Source organism: Rhincodon typus, chromosome 25 (assembly GCF_021869965.1).
Source record: "Rhincodon typus isolate 14 chromosome 25, sRhiTyp1.1, whole genome shotgun sequence".
NCBI classification, from domain to species: domain Eukaryota; kingdom Metazoa; phylum Chordata; class Chondrichthyes; order Orectolobiformes; family Rhincodontidae; genus Rhincodon; species Rhincodon typus.
The window spans coordinates 41,463,856-41,481,836 of record NC_063356.1 but is presented as its reverse complement, the minus strand read 5'-3'; the positions used below and the strand labels follow the sequence as shown (position 1 = coordinate 41,481,836).

The following is a 17,981-nucleotide window of genomic DNA, read 5'->3' as shown; positions in this document are numbered from 1 at the left end:
TAAGTACAGGAGTACTGTGAAAAGTGCATAATGTCGCCAAAGATGGCACCATCTTAGATATCCAAGGTACCTAGGTACAAAGTAGTTCAGAGAGAGTTAAAAACTTAAGCATTACTTCATAGAATAGTAGAAAAATAAAGTAATAGTTTACATTTCACACCCAATATCTTCTTGATGAGCGTTAGGGTTTGGCAACTTTGCTTTTGTGTTTTAATAAAACAAAGAACTGCAGATATTGGAAATCTGAAACAAAAACAGAAAGTGGACCTGAAATAAAAGTAAAGTGTGCTGATGGAGACCTGAAACAAGAACAGATGCTGCCAGACCCTCTTGCGTTTCTCCAGGACTTTGGAAAGAGAAACAGGATTAATGTCTCAAATCTAATATAAGCCTTCTTGGAAATGAATCGGAACAGTTCTGAAGAGCTGTCAGAGTTTCTCTAGCACTTTTAGAAGCAGCTACATGTTAACTGGGTCTATAACCCTAGGAAGCTGAGGCTTAGCTTCCATCCAATGATAGTAGTCATGTCCTAGGATGACCCAGGCAAGTTCTAAAGGCATGCCAGAGCTAATTAATTACTTCCAAAGTAAAGTCTGTGCTACAAAGAAATGTAGCAGCCAATTTACATGCAAAAAATTACAGAAACGTGAAACAAAATAATTGGTGTTGACTGACTGATAAATGCCAAAAGAAAAAGAATTCCCCACTTTTATTTGCATAGTGTCAGAAGACCTGTGAAATCTAACCAAGAAGGGAGATCAGATCCCTTGCCTTAATTTCACATCCAAAAACCAACATCTCTGACAAAGAAGCTAAACTAGCTAATGACTCAGAATTTTGATACAAGAGACAAGGTTTTCAAATTACATAGCCAGTAAAGGATGCAAAGTCAGGAGAGTATCCCTTAGTGAAACGTTAACAGAGTGAGCCTTGAAGTAAAGCACACTTGAAACCAGATTGAAAGCTGATGATACACCTCCTGGATCAAGTAGGAGACAAAGTGTGGTAGTCAGAACTGCTTTTTGGACTGGAGGCCTGTGACCAGTGGTGTGCCAAAAGGATTGGTGCTGAGTTCACTGCTTTTTGCCATTTATAATAAATGGTTTGGATGTGACTATAGGAGGTATGGTTAGTAACTTTGCAGATGATACCAAAATAGGTGGTGTAGTGGGCATTGAAGAAGATTATCTCAGGGTACAACGGGACCTTGATCAGACAGGCCAATGGATCGAGGAGTGGCAGATGGAGTTGAATTTAGATAAAGGTGTGATATTACATTTTGGTAAGACAAACCAGGGCAGGACTTATAATGTTAGTGGTAGGACCCTGGGGAGTGTTGACAAAGAGACCCGGGGGTGCAGGTGCATAGTTCTTTGAATATAGAGTTGCAGATAGACAGGGTGGTGAAGGTGGTGTTTGGTACACTTGCCTTCATTGGTCAGAACATGGAGTGTAGGAGTTGGGATGCCATGTTGTGGCTGTACAGGACATTGGTGAGGCCACTTTTAGAATACTGCGTACAATCTAGTCACCCTCCTATAGGAAGGATGTTGTTAAACTTGAGAGGGTAGAGAAAAGGTTTACAAGGATGTTGCCAGGTTGGTCGGTTTGAGCTATAGACAGACGCCAAGTAGGCTGGGGCTTTTTTATCTGGAGCATTGGAGGCTGAGGGATGACCTTAATAGGTTTATCAAATCGTAAGGAGCATGGATAGGGTGAATACCCAAGGTCTTTTTCCTAGGGTGGGTCAGTCCAAAACTAGAGGGCATAGTTTTAAGGTGAGAGGGGAAACATTTATAAAGGACCTGAGGGGTAACTTGTTCCACACACACAGGGCGTATATGGAATGAGCTGCCAGAGGCAGTGGTGGAGACTGGTAAAATTACAACATTTAAAAAGCATCTGGATGGGTATATCAATAGGAGGGGTTAAGAGGGATATGAGCCAAATGTTGGTAAATAGGACTAGCTCAATTTGGGAGGTCTGGTCGGCATGGATGTGTTGGACAGAATGGTGTGTTTCCCTGCTCTATGAGCTTCGTCCCAGGAAGTTGAAGGAGGTGGCTAGAAAGATAGTGGATGCTTTGGTGGTTAACTTTCATATTTCTGTTGATTCTGGAAAGGTTTCTGTGGACTGTAAAGTAATAAATATAATTCTATTATTTAAGAAGGGAGGAAGAGGGAGAATGTGAAAATCTATTACTATGAAGGATAATTGGACACTTGGAAAAGAACGAGGCAGTCAATATGGATTAATGAAGGGGAATTCATGTTTGACAAACTTGTTGGACTCTTTCAAGGATATTACTTGCAGCATAGATTGAGCAGAACAAGTGGACGGTGTGTATTTGGATTTTCAGACGGCACACAGAAGATTAGTAAATAAAATTGTGGGAACTGTATGAGAATGGATTGAGAATTGGTTGACAGCCAGAATGTACGTGTAGAACACTCTCAGGATGGAAGGCTGTTACTATTGGGGTATCACCAGCATTAGTTCAGAATCCACAACTATTAACAATCTATATAAATGATTTAAACGTGGGAGCCGATTGTAGTATTCCCAAACTGGTGATACCAAACTGGGTGGGAATGCATGTTCTAAGGAAGATGCAACAAGGCTTCAAGTGGAATTGGACAGGGTAAGTGAATGGGCTAGATCATGGGAGATAGAACATAATATGAATAGGTGTGAAGTTATTCACTTTGGTAGAAAAAAAACAGAAAAGCAGAATATTTTTTACACAGTGAAAGATTGAGAAGTGCAGGAGTCCAAATGACCTGGATATCCCTGTTCATGAGTCACTTAAAGTTACATCTCGGTGCAGCGAGCACTTAGAAAGGCAGATAGTTTTGATGGCCTTCATCACAAGGGACTGAGTTCAGGAGTAAAGATGTCTAGCTGAAAGTCTGTAAAATACCGTTGACCACAAGAAATAGGAACAGCATGAGGCCATTTGGCTGCTCAATCCTGCAATGCTAATCAATAGGATCATGTCTGATCCTACATTCCTCGTGTCCACTTTCCTGTGTTTTCCCCATAATCCTTGATTCCCCTCCAGATCAAGGATATATCTCAGCCTTAAATATACATAAGGACTGTCCCACAGCTCTCTATAGCAAGGAGATCCAAATACACTCAATCCGCAGAAGAAATTTCTCATCTCAATCTTAAACTTGTGCCCCTTTATTCTGAGACTATGCCCTCTGGTCATAGACTCTCCCATGAAGGAAAACATCTTCTCAGCATTTACCCCATCATGCACCATAAGAACCTGATATGTTCCAATGAGATCACCTCTCTTCCTTCTAAATTCAAGTAGAATCCCTGTTCAGCGTTTGTTGTTAAGACAATCCTTCCATACCAGGGATCATCTCAGACCTTCTCTGAACTGCCTCCAATGAAACAACATCTTTCTTTAAATAAGGAGACCAAAACTGCTCACAATATTCCAGATATGGTTTCACCAGCATCTTGCACAGTTTTAGTAAGACTTCCCTCCTCTTATACTCCAACTCCCTTGAAATTCCATTCGCCTTCCTGATTACCTGCTGTATTGCAGGTTAGCTGTTTTTCGTGCACAGTACCCTCAAGTCCCTTTGTTTTGCAGCTTTCTGAAGCTTTTCTCCAGTTAAATAATACTGTTCTTTGGTTCTCCCTTCCAAAATGAACAACTTCATATTTTCTGACATTATACTCTATTTGCCAACTGTTTGCCCACTTACTTAGCCAATCAATATCCCACTGCAAATGGTTTGTATCCCTCTCAACTTGTCCTTCCTCGTGTTTTTGTGTTGTCTGTAAATTTGGTTACAGTACATTCACTTCCTTCCTCCGAGTCATTGATATAGATTGTAAATAGTTGTGGTCCCAGCACTGATCCCTGTGGAACCCCACTAATCACAGGTCACCAACCTGAAAAACAGCTTCTTATCCTCACTGTTTCCTGCCCATGAGCCAATACTGTATCCGTGCCAAAACATTACTACATTACCTCCAACACCGTGGGCTCTTATGACTTAACCTTCTGGGAGGTACCTTGTCAAATGCCTTCGGAAGTCCAAATATAACACATTTACTGGTTCCTCTCTATCCAATCTATTTCAGACTTCAACGAAAAACTAATAATTTAGTCAGGCACGATTTCTCTTTCATGCAGCCATCTTGACTCTACTTGATTATATTATGATTTTCCAAACATTCTGCTATTACTTCCTTAATAATTGATTCCAATACTTTTCCAATAATAGATGCTACACTAATCAATCTACGGTTCCCCACTTTGTGCCTCCCACCCCCCACCTTTTTGAATAGGGCTGTCACATTGCCATTTCCCAATCCTCTGATACTTCTCAGAATTTCAAGGATTTTCGGAAGATTACAACCAATTCATCCACTACCTGTAGCTACTTCTTTTAGGATCCCAGGATGCAAGCCACCTGGGCTGGGGGGATATCTGTCTTTAGCTCCAAGAGTTTGTCTAATACTGTTTCTTTAATGATGGTGACGGCACTTAATTCTTCCCTTGTATTATTTAATATTGATGGAATGTTCAAAGTATCTCCCACCATAAAGACTGATGCAAAATCTGTTTAACTCCTCTGCCATTTCCTTGTTCCCCATAACCACCTACCAGGTTCATTTCTAAGGGGTCTATGTTCACTTTGACCTCTCGCTTCATTTTTATTTTTAAAAAAAGCTCTTATTGTCACAGTTTTTATTTTCCTTGCTAGTTTGCCGTTATTGTTACTTTCTCTCTCTTTATTAGGCCTCCTCTGGTGGGATTATCCTATGTAAAGAGGTTGAGGAAACTAGGTCTATATTCTCTAAAGTTTAGAAGAATGATGGGTGACTTCAACAAACAGCTTACAAAATTCTTACTGTAAGACAGAGGTGACAGAGGTAGAAGTTTCCCTTGGCTGGTGACTCTAGAACGAGGAGACAATCTCAGAATAAGGGGCAGTTCATTTTGGACTGAGACAAGAAAGTATTTTTTCCACTCAGAAGTTGGTTAATCTGTGGAATTCTCTCCTTAGAGATCTGTGGAAGTTCAATCTTTCAGCATCCTTAAGACAGAAACCAATCTATTTCTGGAGACAATGACATAGAGGGATGTGGAAAGAGTGTGGGAAAGTGGCATTGAGGTAGAGGATCACCTATAATCTAACTGAATATCTGAGCAGTCTGACAGGCTGAATGGCCAACTCCTACTTCTCTGTAATGCCAGGCTAAGTCAGTACAGCGTGGATGGGTCCGCCTAGATTTTGTGCTCAAATTGCTGGAGTAGGACTTGAACCATTCAGCCAAAAGTGCAATTCAAACTGCTTTCTGATAAAGGTACACATACAGAGAGAAGAGACACTGTTAATACTGCTTTCCTAAATAAGAAACGGCCTTGAAAAAGTGACGTCCCAACATGAAATGGGCATTGTACTTACCCATCCTCCTGAATGTTGAACCCAGCTCAGCAGTTTTGAATTGATGAAGTTTACCATGGCATTCTTAACAGTAGGAAGCAGACTAGGTGATTCCTTAACTATCCCGAGTCCCAGGGTGACAGCAATTTTCAGGAGGGTCATCTCAAAACCCAGCTGTTGTCGATATGTCTGCATTTCAGAATTATTACTTAGCTCGCTCACCATGCTAGAAAACATTTCGATACTCTGGAGGGAACATTAGAAATGGAAAAAATAAAGGTTATCAAGTAAATAGGTCTTCACATTGTTAAATCCATCCAGGATACAAAGAGATAATTTCTTGATTATCTTCATCTAGCTATCCTAGCCATAAAAATATACAATTTAGGAGGAGCGGCCACTCGGCCCTGAAGCCTTTTCCATCAGTCAACAAGATCATGTCCTCGGATTACTCCACATGGCCACCGACCTGATGACCTTTCACTTGCTTGCTTATCAAGAACCTATTTCTGCCTTAAAAATATTTAAAGACTCTTCTTACACCAACTTTTGAGCAAGATAACTCCAAATAATTTCAACTCTGAGAAAAAACTTCTCATCTGACTGAAATAGATCACCCTGTATTTTTAAACAGTGATCCATGGTGTTAGATAAGACATAAGACAACCCACCCTATCCAGCTATTAGTCTCGTAAACCTTTTCTAAACTGCCTCCAAAGCGATTACATTCTTCCTTAAGGAAGGTCAGCTCAGTTGGCTGGACAGCTGATTTGTGACGCAGCGATATCAACAGTGAGATTCAATTCCTGCACCAGCTGAGATCACCACAAAGAATTCTCCTTCTCAACCTCTGTCCTTGCCGGAGGCATGGTGATCCTCAGGTTAAAACCACCACCAGTCATCTCTCTCTCAACTGAGAAACAGCCGACGGTCCTCTAAGACTATGGTGATTTTCCCTCTTTAGTTCTCCAGATGTGGTCTCACCAACGCCCTATGAAACTGAAGCATAACCTCCCTCTTTTGTATTCAATTCCCCCTGCAATAAACACACATTCTATTAGCTTTCCTGATTACTTGCTGTACCTGCATGCTAACCTCTTATAATCCATGCACTAGGACGCCCAGATCCCTCTGCATCTCCAAGCACTGCAACCTCTCAACATTTAGATAATGTGCTTCTTTTTAACTCTTCGTGCCAAAATAGACAATTTGACATCTTTTCACATTATACTGCATTTGCTAATTTTTGCCCAATCACTTGACCTATGTCCCTTTGTGTCCCCATGTTCTCCTCACAACTTTGCTGTCTGTTTCTGTGACATCAGCAAATTTAGCAGGTACACCATCAATCCTGGGGTAGGCTTGTGGCACAACAGTCTTTGGCCTGACTTCAGATCAGAATGTTCAAATCATGTCAGGCTCATGGGGTTTCCATGCAGTTCATGTTTCTGGATTTTGACGGCTCCTTTTAACCCATGGTAGTGTAAGTTCACCTAACTCTAAACCAAAAGGCTTGGATTCAAGTCCCACCTGCTCCAGAGGTGTGTCATCACCATCTGAACAGGTTGTTTAAAAATATCTATCATTAGTCCCTTCATCCAAGTCATTTATATGAGTGGCACAAAAGGTGGATCCCTGTGGAACATCACTCATTCCATCTCAGCATTCAAAAATTGGCCCATTTATGCCTACTTTGTTTCCTGCAAGATAGCCAATCTTCTATTTATGTTCATATGTCTCTACAACAATTTTACTTTTTTTCAATAACGATGTGACCTTATCAAATGTCATCTGGAAATTCAAGTACAAAACATCCACTGGTTTCCCCTTTATCTACATCTTCAAAAAACTCCAATAAGTTGGTTAAACTTGATTTCCCTTTCACAAAACCTTGCTCAATTTGCCCGATTACCTTGAATTACCTAAGTGTCCTGCTATAATAGCTTCTAATGTTCTACCTATGGCAGATGTCATAGTATCTGACCTTTAGCTTCCTGCTTTCCATCACTCTCCCTTTAAAACTAAAAGAGTTACATTCATCATTTTTCAGTCTAATGGAACTTGTCTCAAATCTAGGTGCTTTGGAAAATGAAATCCAAAGTACCAACTATCTCACTAGTCACTTCTTTCAAGACCTGAGGAAGTAGTCCTGAAAGGTAAACTTAATGTCACTTAATCTCACTCTCCTGTTTCGTTTGATGCTTTCTTCCATGCAATTATGACTTGCACTTTCACATCAAAATGAAGTATAAACCTCACCCAAAGCAGCAGAGAGGGTTTGCACCATCCTGGCTACCTTTGAGTTGACTGGTGACCAGTGTGGGAGAAGAGTTCCCTAACAGCAATGAAACTTTCTAACAATGAAGGAACTGAATGCTCCAAAGTCCCTTTTTCAACGTTAAAACAAACTGTGCCTTCTTCCTCATGTCTTCTGTGTAACAATACAACAGACTGCTCACTTCTCTCACCCACCCAGCCTAATAAAAGCGATATGGTTAAACTTTATTGCATCTGATGGTTGGCAGAGTCAGGTCTGTAATTTTTAAGTTCTGAAATCTCTGGAGCACGAAGCAAACAACAATAATTTACTATAAATAGTATCAAATACACAACGTAAATATCTTTAAAAATTCATTTTTAAGTATTGGTTATTTCACATGTATTTACAGAGGCTCGGAAGAGTGTTTTAGGCTGCAGGATAGGGAGATGTAGAGCATTAACAACTCGGGAATAGTGGAAGCAGATTGAACTGGACAGAGCAGGATAGGGAGCGCCAGCTCAAGCTTGAGTAGGGAAAGGAGATAATCAAGAGATGAGAGAAGATTAAGGAGCAAACCAGCATGAAACTTGAAGATGGTCCAAATAGGTCAAATTGCCTGTTTCTGTGCCAAAATAACTGACACTAAGGAAAGGGTGTATCTGTGAGGCTGAGAATTTGGATGAATAATGAGAGAGAGCGAGTGCGCGTGTGAATGTGCATGTGAGTGCGTGCACACACGTGATTGACTGACAGGGACAGTGTGATGGGTACAGTGTATATGAAGGTGGGGAGTTGGATGGGGTACAGCGTGCGAGAGAGAGTGGGGAGTTGGATGGGGTACAGCGAGAGAGCGCGGGTGGGGAGTTGGATGAGAAACTGTGCGAGACAGGGTGGGGAGTTGGATGGGGTACAGTGTGTAAGGGGGAGGGGGGAGTGGGAGGGGGTGTGGTGAGAGAGAGAGAGGGTGGGGAGTTGGATGGAGAACGGGGATTGTGAGGAAGTGTGGGGAAGAGTTGGTGGGTATTGTGAGAAAATTCTAAATATATTAACTTGTAAAATTGGCAATCAACTGTCAAATTCTAAATAACTTTAATCATGATGTACTGTTTTAAATTGAAAAACAAGCATTCTTTAACGACTTGTCCCCGGAGTCCCTCTAGAATTGCAGCTCCAATTCTCTGTTAATCTAAAGGAGAATTAGTGGCAATCATTCTGTTGCTTTCTCCTTAACTGAATGATGTGGTATTAACTATTCCCATAGTTACTGCAACTTTACAATTTGCTAACTCTCAACAGCAGGTTTATAATTGGTTGCAGCCTGAGCTCTCAGTACTAATAAAAAAATGTGACTGGACCTGATCAGGTGGACTCTAGAACTCTGTGGGAAGCAATTGCTGGGCCCCTTGATGAGATATCTGTATCATTGACAGCTACAGGTGAAGTGCTGGAAGACTGGAGGTTGGCTAACGTGGTGCCACTATTTAAGAAAGGTGGTAAGGAAAAGCCAGGGAACTACAGACTGGTGAGCCTGACTTCAATGATGGGCAAGTTGTTGGAGGAAATTCTGAGGGACAGGATTTACATGTATTTGTAAAGGCAAGGACTGATTAGGGATAGTCAACACGGCCTTGAGCATGGGAAACAGTGTCTCACTAACTTGATTGAGTTTTTTGAAGTAGTAACAAAGAGGATTGATGAGGGCAGAGCAGTGGACCTATATGGATTTCAGTAAGGCGTTCAACAATGTCCCTCATGGTAGACTGGTTAGCAAAGTTTTAGATCATACAGAATACAGGAATAACTAGCCATTTGGATACAGAACTGGCTCAAAGGTAGAAGACAGAGGATGGTGGTGGATGGTTGCTTTTCAGACTGGAGGCCTGTGACCAGTGGTGGCCACAGGGATCGGTGCTGGGTCCACTGCTCTTTGTCATTTATATAAATGATTTGAATGTGAACACAGGGAGGTATGGTTAGGAGGTTTTCCAGACGATGCCAAAAGTGTAGACACCAAAGGTGTAGTGGACAGCAAAGGTTACGTCATAGTACAACCAGACCATGATCAGATGGGCCAATGGACCAAGCAGATGGAGTTTAATTCAGATAAATGTGAGGTGCTGCATTTTGGAAAGGCAAATCAGGGCAGGACTTATACATTTAATGGTATGGTCCTGTTGAGTATTGCTGAACAAAGAAACCTTGGATTGCAGGTTCATAGTTCCTTGAAAGTGGATTCGCAGATAGACAGAATAGTGAAGGCGACTGGTATGCTTGCCTTTTTTTTTTTTTGGAAGAGTGCATTGACTACAGGAGTTGGGAGGTCATGTTGCAGCTGTACAGGACAGTGGTGAGGCCACTTTTGGAATATTATGTGCACTTCTGGTCTCCCTCCTATAGGAAGGATATTGTGAAACTAGAAAGGGTTCAGAAAAGAGTTACAAGGATGTTGCCAGGATGGAGTGTTTGAGCTATAGAGAGGTGCTGAATAGGCTGGGGCTACTTTCCCTGGAGATTCTGAGGCTGAGGGGTCACCTTAGAGGTTTATAAAATCATGAGGGGCAAGGACAGAGTGAATAGCCGAGGTCTTTTTCCCAGGGTGGGAGAGTCCAAAACTAGAGGGCATACGTTTAGGGTGAGATGGGAAAGATTTAAAAGGGACCAAAAAGGCAACTTTTTCACATAGAGTGGTGCGTTTATGGAATGAGCTGCCAGAGAAAGTGGTGGAGGCTGGTACGATTACAACATTTAAAAGGCATTTGGATGGGTATATTAATAGGAAGGGTTTAGAGGGATATGGGCCAAATGCTGGCAAATGGGACTAGGTTAATTTAGGATATTTGGTTGGCATGGACGAGTTGAACCGAAGGGTCTATTTCCATGCTGTACAGCGTTATGACTCTGACTGATTCAAAGCAATAGGAAGTGGAATTTAAGACCTTGTTACTGCTGATAAGGTGGTAATTAGACAATCCAGCAGCTGGCTACCAAGATAGCACCTCTGCTGGGACCTGAGTGTAATAATGGCTGCTTGTATCAGTGTGCAAAACATAGCAACACTTGCTGCATCTTCCAAGGTTCCACATCCATTTCAAAAGAGATTTTACATACCTGTTTTTTTGCCAAATGATTTAACTCTGGCTTAAGTTTCTTGATATGTGATTCTATCATCGCATTGTACTCATCCCCAAGCTTCCGTAGACACTGAGCTACGTTGCGAGCTACTTCATCCTCTGGAATACAAAATACATTATATATGAAGCCAAAATATTATCCTCCTCATTTCTATAATTTATCAGTGAAAAGAAACAAAAAAAAGCATGACAGTCTGAAGGAGACGTCAAGCCAAACAGGAACAAGGAAATCTCTAGTGGATTATACGCACCACAGCAGTCTTGGTTGATGATTCAATTCTCGTCTTTGAGGAAGCACTGAGTGTGGCAAGCGCTTCAAAGTCCACCACTGAGAGTGACTCAGCAGCAGCATTACTGATTGAGCTGGCCAAATCCTAAAGCACAAAGCCGCTGGACTGGGTCTGCGGCAGGTGGTAAGGGGAACTACAAGAACAAAAAGCCTACATATTTTCACCCACCTACCTGCATCAGTCCATGACACTATTGGTGGAAGCGAACATCGAATTGCTTTGTTGTGGAGATAGAGTCCCATCTTCACAATACCACTGTGCTAAATGGAAAAGACTTTGAACTGATTCAGTACCTCATCTGGGCTTCAAGAAGAATAATATTCAACCACAATCTATAACCTCATTGTCTGTAATGTGGCCCAGTCTACCATTACCATCAAACCATTGGAACAACCGTGGTTCAAGGAAGAGTTCAGGAAGGCATACCTAAAAATGAGGAACCAACCTGGTAACAACCTACATCATAGGACTCCTTGCATGCCAAACACTGGATGCAACATTCAACAGACAACCACGTGATCACACAACCAATGGAGCAGATTTAAGATCTGCAGTCCTGTCACATTCAGTAATGAATGATGGTAAATAATTTAACAACTCACTGGAGAAAGCTCCAAAAATCTCCCATCAGCATTTCCAGCCTGATGTACTAAGTGGGTGATCCATCTCAACTTCTTCTCAAGTAAGCAACAGATTCTACTTCAGTCCCTTCCTTTCCAAGATGTGGTGATGGCCTTGTGATATAACTGCTAGACTATTAATCCAGAGACCCATGTAATGCTCTGGGGACCTGCCATGCAGATGGTAGAATTTAAAAACCTGGAATTAAGGAACAGTCCATTAATGACCATGAAACCATTGTCTGAATAACCCATCTGATTCACTAACATTCTTTAGGGAAGGTAACTTTCTTTCTTACCCTATCTGGCCTATATGCTACTCCAGACCCACATCAATGTGGTTGACTCTCAACTGTCCTCTGGCAATTAAGGACGGGCAATAAACGCTGGCCCAGCTAGTGACACCCAGATCCCATGAATGCATTAAAACAAACTTTTTATAAAATGATCAGTTTCATCCAGGGCAAAGGCCCTGACATCAAGCTATAGCCCTGAAAAAGCTGCATCCCTATCCCAGCTAGTCCAACACAGATACAAAATTGGCATCGATTTGACAATGTGAAAAAAATCATTCGGGACAAATCCAAGCCACCTAATTACCTCTCCATCCGGATACTTTATCATCAGTAAAGTGATCAACAGTGTTGTCAAGTGTACTTGCAAAGGAATAACCTGCTCACTGATGCTCAGTTTGGATTCAGCCAAGACCATTTAGCTTCTGACCCCATTTTGTTCAAACATTTTACCCAGAGGCGAGGGTGAGAATGTCTGTCCTAGACATTGATGCCATACTCAATCAAATGTGGCCTCAATGTTCTGTAGCAAAACTGGGATAAATGGGAATCAGAGAGAAAACTCTCTGCTGGTTGGAGTCATACCTGGCAAACAGGAAGATGGTTGCAGTTGTTGGAGATCAGTCATCTCAGTTCCAGGATATCTCTGCAGGAGTTCCTTAGGGAGTATCCTAGACTCCACCATCTTCAGCTTCTTCAATGACCTTCCCTCCATCATAAGGTCAGAAGTGGGGATCTCACTGAAGGCAGTGTTCAGCACCATTTACAATTCCTCAGGTACTGCCCTGTCCAAATGCAACAAGACCTGGACAATATCCAGGCTTGGGTTGACAAGTGACAAGTAACATTCACACCACACAAGTGCCAGTCAATGACCATCTCCAACTAGAGAATTTAACTATCATTCCTTGACATTCAATGGCATTACCATCACTGAATCCCTTGCTATCAAAATCCTGCGGTTTACCTTTGACCATAAATTGAACTACTCATAGGTACTGTGGCAACAAGAACAGGTCAGAGGCTAGGAATACTGTTGCGAGTAACTCACCTCTTGACTCCCCAAAGCCTGTCCACCATCTGCAAGGCACAAATCAGGAGCCTGATGGAATACTCCTCACTCGTCTGGACAAGTGCAGCTCTAACAACACGCAAAAACGCTCAGTAATATGCGGGACAAAGCAGCCTGTTTCATTAGCATCGCATCTTAAATATTCACTCCTATTACTACTGATGCACCATGGCAGCAGCATGTACCATCTACAAGATACATGGTACCATTCAAAGGTCTCTTGACAGTTCCTTTCAAACCCAGAAGCTAGAAGTATAATGGCAGCAAACGCAAACACCACCATCCACAAGTTAGAACACAGAACAGTACAGCACAGAAACAGGCAACAATCCTTATCACTTCCTCAAAAAAAATCAAGTTTGTCAGACAAGATCTCCCCACACAAAGCCGTGTTGACTATCCCTAATAAGTCCATGCTTCTCCAACTTCAAGTAAATCAAACAGTCCAATGCAACAAGATTTGGACAATATCCATGCTTGGGCTGACAAGTGGCAAGTAACATTCATGCCACACAACTGCCAGGCTATGACCATCACCAAGAAGAGCAATCTCACCAGTACCCCTTGACTTTTAATGGTGTTACCATCACTGAATCCCCCACTGTCAACTTTCTGGAGGTTATCATGGACTAGAAACTCAACTGGACTCACCACATAAACACACTGGCTACAAGAGCAGGTCAGAGGCTAGGAATACTGCGGCAAGCAACACACCTCCTGACTCCCCAAAGTCAGTCCACAATCTACAAGGCACAAGTCAGCAGTGTGATGGAATACTCCCCACTTGCCCGGATGAGTGCAGCCCCAACAATACTCAAAAAGTTTGGCACCACCCAAAACCCAGCAGCCAGCATGATTGGCACTACACCCACAACCATCTAACTCCCTCCATCACTCGAAGATCAGTAGCAGCAGTGTGTACTATCTGCAAGATGTACCAAAGATCCTCAGAAAGCACCTTCCAAATCCACGACCACTTCAATGTAGAAGGCCAAGGGCAGCAAATACCTGGGAGCACCACCAACTTCATGTTCCCCTCCAAGCCACTGACTATCCTGACTTGGAAATATATCGCCACTCCTTCCCCCTTTACTGGGAGAGTTTCACACACTCCAGAAGTACTTACTGTAGCAATCTGGAGTCCAACGTACGAGGGACTGGGGAGGTAAAATGGGAAGGATTCACATGTAAGAGCTGAGCAGTACCCCAGAGATGTGACTGAGATGGTCATGTATTGGGTCAAAAATCCTGAAACTCCCTGGGAGTCAACCCACAGCGGGCAGCATTTCAAGAAGGCAGCTCACCACCACCTTCTCAAGTGGCAACTAAGGACAGGCAATAAATGCTGGCCCAGCCAGCGACGCCCACATCCCACAACTGAATAAATTTTTTAAAAATCTGAACGAAGCTCATCCTACACTGAAATGGAATCCACATGGGTGTCAGCGTCACTAAGAAACAAGGAATAGGAGCTCTTTAAAGTTCCGGGTGCTTAGGGATGGAGAGATTAAGTACATAGTCCTGTTTTCTATATCCTTCATGCACTCTCAATCGCCAAAAAAAAAAAAGCATAAAACAGAGTTGCCATTATTGACTGAGCTCTGGAGAAAAATCCACAGTAACAAGCTATACTCCATCAAATCACATAAAAGTATAAATAATGGCTGTTAGAGGCAAGCAAACCAAACCTGGTAATAAAATAGAAGCATAAGAAGGGTCTCCGGACTTAAAACATTAACTCGGGTTCAGTAGCCAGACCCGAATTTCTTCAGCAATTTTTTATTTTGTTTCTGATTTCCAACATCCACAGTTCTTTTGGTTTTTAATACTCTGAGACCTGTCTTCGAGCCATTCTCCATTTTCTTTCTTTCTGATGCAATTTTTTGCCAGGTTTCTTTTGCTTTTTACAGCCCAGCTGGCTACAGGGCCTGTATTTTTTTTTAAGAATCATTGCTTTGACAACAATGTGACCGGTGTTTCGTAAAAGGGCTTAAGGACAATTAATACAACCTTTTAACAATATCAAAGAGCTGCTCCAAGCACAGCATGGGTGGAGTTAGCTAGATTCTCAGTTATGAAAAGATTTGAACAGAGAAACACATCGAGAATAGTTTTTATAAATAACAGCAAGGTTTGAGTCTGTATATCTCAAGTTACATGTAAGAGTACTTAATATGAATATACAATAAACAGAGCTCTAAACAAGACCAACTCTGAAGACAGTTTTTGACCTTTCCTTCTCCTCAGCCAATCTGTCTTAAACCCAAACTCATGATTGTAAGCATAAAACTGCATGATGTGAGAACTAGTGAACTTGACAGACAATTGAAAGTCCAGTTAAGACATTTATAACAAAGTTTCAATCATAGTGGAATGCTGTTATAAGAAGTCAGCAAGTTGTACCCAATGCTGCCAAACCAAAAGGCACATGAAGGACACCAAGAGGGAGATTTTATTTGTCATCTTTTTACACTAAAAATGCTGGGGCCATCTTCATACAGGTGGCTGATTAAAAAAAGAGGAAGAAACAAGTTGGAATCGCACAAGGTCAACTGATATTCCAATTTGATTATTGGTTCTAGTGAACACAAGAGACAGAATTTGCAGCATCTGAATCTTCCTTTTACACTGTGTGCATAAACATAAAATAATACAGCACAGGAATAGGCCTTTCAGCCCACCATGTGCATGTAAACCTAAACATCATTCTAAACTAATCCCATTTGCCTGCACATGGTCCACATTGCTCTATTCTCTGCCTGCTCATGGGTCTGTCCAAATGCCTTCTACAACCTCCCCTGGCAGCACATTCCAGGCTGAGGGATGACCTGATGAAAGTATGTAAAATCATGAGAGGCATACATGGGGTAGATAGTCACAATCTTTTTCCTAGGGCGGAAATGTCAAAGGTTTAAGTGAGAGAGGAGACGTTTTAAGAAGTTTTTGTTTTACACACAGAAGGTGGTAAGTGAGTGAGGCACGTCACTCTCCCTTGAAGAGGCAGCAAACAGATTTGGCAGTATAGTGGCTGAAACTTTGCTGTTTGGTTTGTCCGAACCCACAACTTTCTTCCACTCAGATTGGAGATTTGGAGACTTAGTCGGGTAGGGAAAGGGAAGGGGGGAGGGGTAGAATTAGGAGATGTGACAAGGTTCAGAGTGCTCACAGAGAAACAGGTAGTCATTCAGAGGAACAGTGGCAGATTTGGAGATACTCTGTGTGTGTGGGTGGAGGGGGGTCAGTGATTTGGAAACGTCCCCCAGGGGCTAGTACTTGGGGGAAGATGTGGTGAGGGCTCCTTAGGCCTGGATGGGATTTGGAGACCGTACCTTGGCTGCCGCCGCTATCGACATCCAGGGAATCTTCTTCCTCCTCTTCTTCAAACAATTTGTCCACGATAAGCTCCGTCTTCAGTGTCAAGTCACCCATGTCTCCCGCCCGGGGCTTTCGCCCGCCTCCTCACACAAGCCCCTATCATGGCGCCGCCTCCTTGCTGGGGCACGCGGAACACCCGCGCGCACTCCCCGCCCCCACGCTCTGTCCCCGCACCCCGCGCACAGGCTCCGCCCCCCCCTCCTCCGCGCGCTGGACCCCCCTCCCTCCATTGCAGACTCATCACGTGGAGGTGCAGTGTTGGAGTGGGGGCTTGGACAAGGACAAAAGTCATTTGCGACGGGTTATAGTCCAACACGTTTATTTGAAAAAAGAGAGATAACAAGGTGTAGAGCTGGATGAACACAGCAGGCCAAGCAGCATCAGAGGAGCAGGAAGGCTGACGTTTCGGGCCTAGACCCTTCATCAGAAAATCCTTATTTGAAAACACGAGCTTTCGGATCTCCAGCCCTTCCTCGGTGACACTGAAGCTTGTGTTTTCAAATAAATGTGTTGGACTATAACCCAGTGTCGCGTGATTTATGACCTTCCCAGACCTAGGCCGCGCCCTTCACACGGACACCGCCCCTTACACTAGCTCCACCCTCTCGTGCTCAGGCCCCGCCCCTTACACGGACCGCGCTCATCACACAGGCCGCGCCCCTTCCCATATTGACACGTCCCCACAGACAAGCCCCGCCCCTCGCACCGTACGGCCCCACCCACACAGAGGCCCCACCCCTCACGTTGACCCCGCCCCCGTTTTACCTGCGGATGTGGGTTACCTGTCCCTGAGCTGCGGCTCCATTAACATGCTGGAATACTCAGGTCACCTGGGTGGTATGATATATATGTATTGTTCTCGACAGTAATAGAAGGTGAACAATGGAAAAAGTCCGTTTTCTACGTACCTAAAACCTAAATAATTCCACCCTTGCTAATGGAATGGAAGCATTTGCCTTCCCGTACAGATGAAAATCTATGGTTGTGGTTAAGGGGTGGGGAGATTTTAAAACTGGTAAAATCCACATTTAGGCCATTGGGCTGTAGGCTCCCGAGGTGGTATATGAGGTGCTGTTCCTCCAGTTTGCGGGTGGCGTCATTGTGACACTGGAGGAGGCCCAGGATGGACATGTCACCCAGGGAGTGGGAGTGGTAGTTAAAATCGTTCGCAACTGGAAGGTGTTCTACAAGGCGGTCCCCAAGCCTCCACTTGATCTCACCAATGTAGAGGAGGCCACATCGGGAGCAGCGGATCCAGTAGACAACGTTGACGGATGTGCAGGTGAACCCATGTCTAATGTGGAAGGTTTTTTTGGGTCCTTGGATGGATGTGAGGGGCGAGGTGTAGGGGCAGATGTAACACTTCCTGTGGTTGCAGGCAAAAGTGCTGGGGATGGTGGGGAGTGTGGAGTGGATGAGGGAGTCACAGAAAACGCGAAAGGCAGGTAGGGGTGGGGAGGGAAATATATCTTTGGCTGTGGGGTCGGATTGTAGGTGGCGGAAGTGGTGGAGAATGATATGTT

The 17,981-nt window shown here is 43.2% G+C and overlaps 1 protein-coding gene across 1 annotated transcript in view; it reads right to left on the bottom strand.

Moving 5' to 3' along the window:
- The window catches only part of LOC109913727 (BH3-interacting domain death agonist), a 20,649-nt gene extending 4,032 nt beyond the window's left edge, over positions 1–16,617 (bottom strand). Inside the window, exons 1-3 of the mRNA XM_020513277.2 lie at positions 16,413–16,617; positions 10,786–10,907; positions 5,439–5,663 (exon numbers count right to left, since the gene is read on the bottom strand). Of these exons, the coding sequence (XP_020368866.1) occupies positions 5,439–5,663; positions 10,786–10,907; positions 16,413–16,512 (447 nt within the window). The 5' untranslated portion in view covers positions 16,513–16,617. The remainder of the gene's footprint in view (positions 1–5,438; positions 5,664–10,785; positions 10,908–16,412) is intronic.
- Between the last annotated feature and the right edge of the window lie 1,364 nt (positions 16,618–17,981).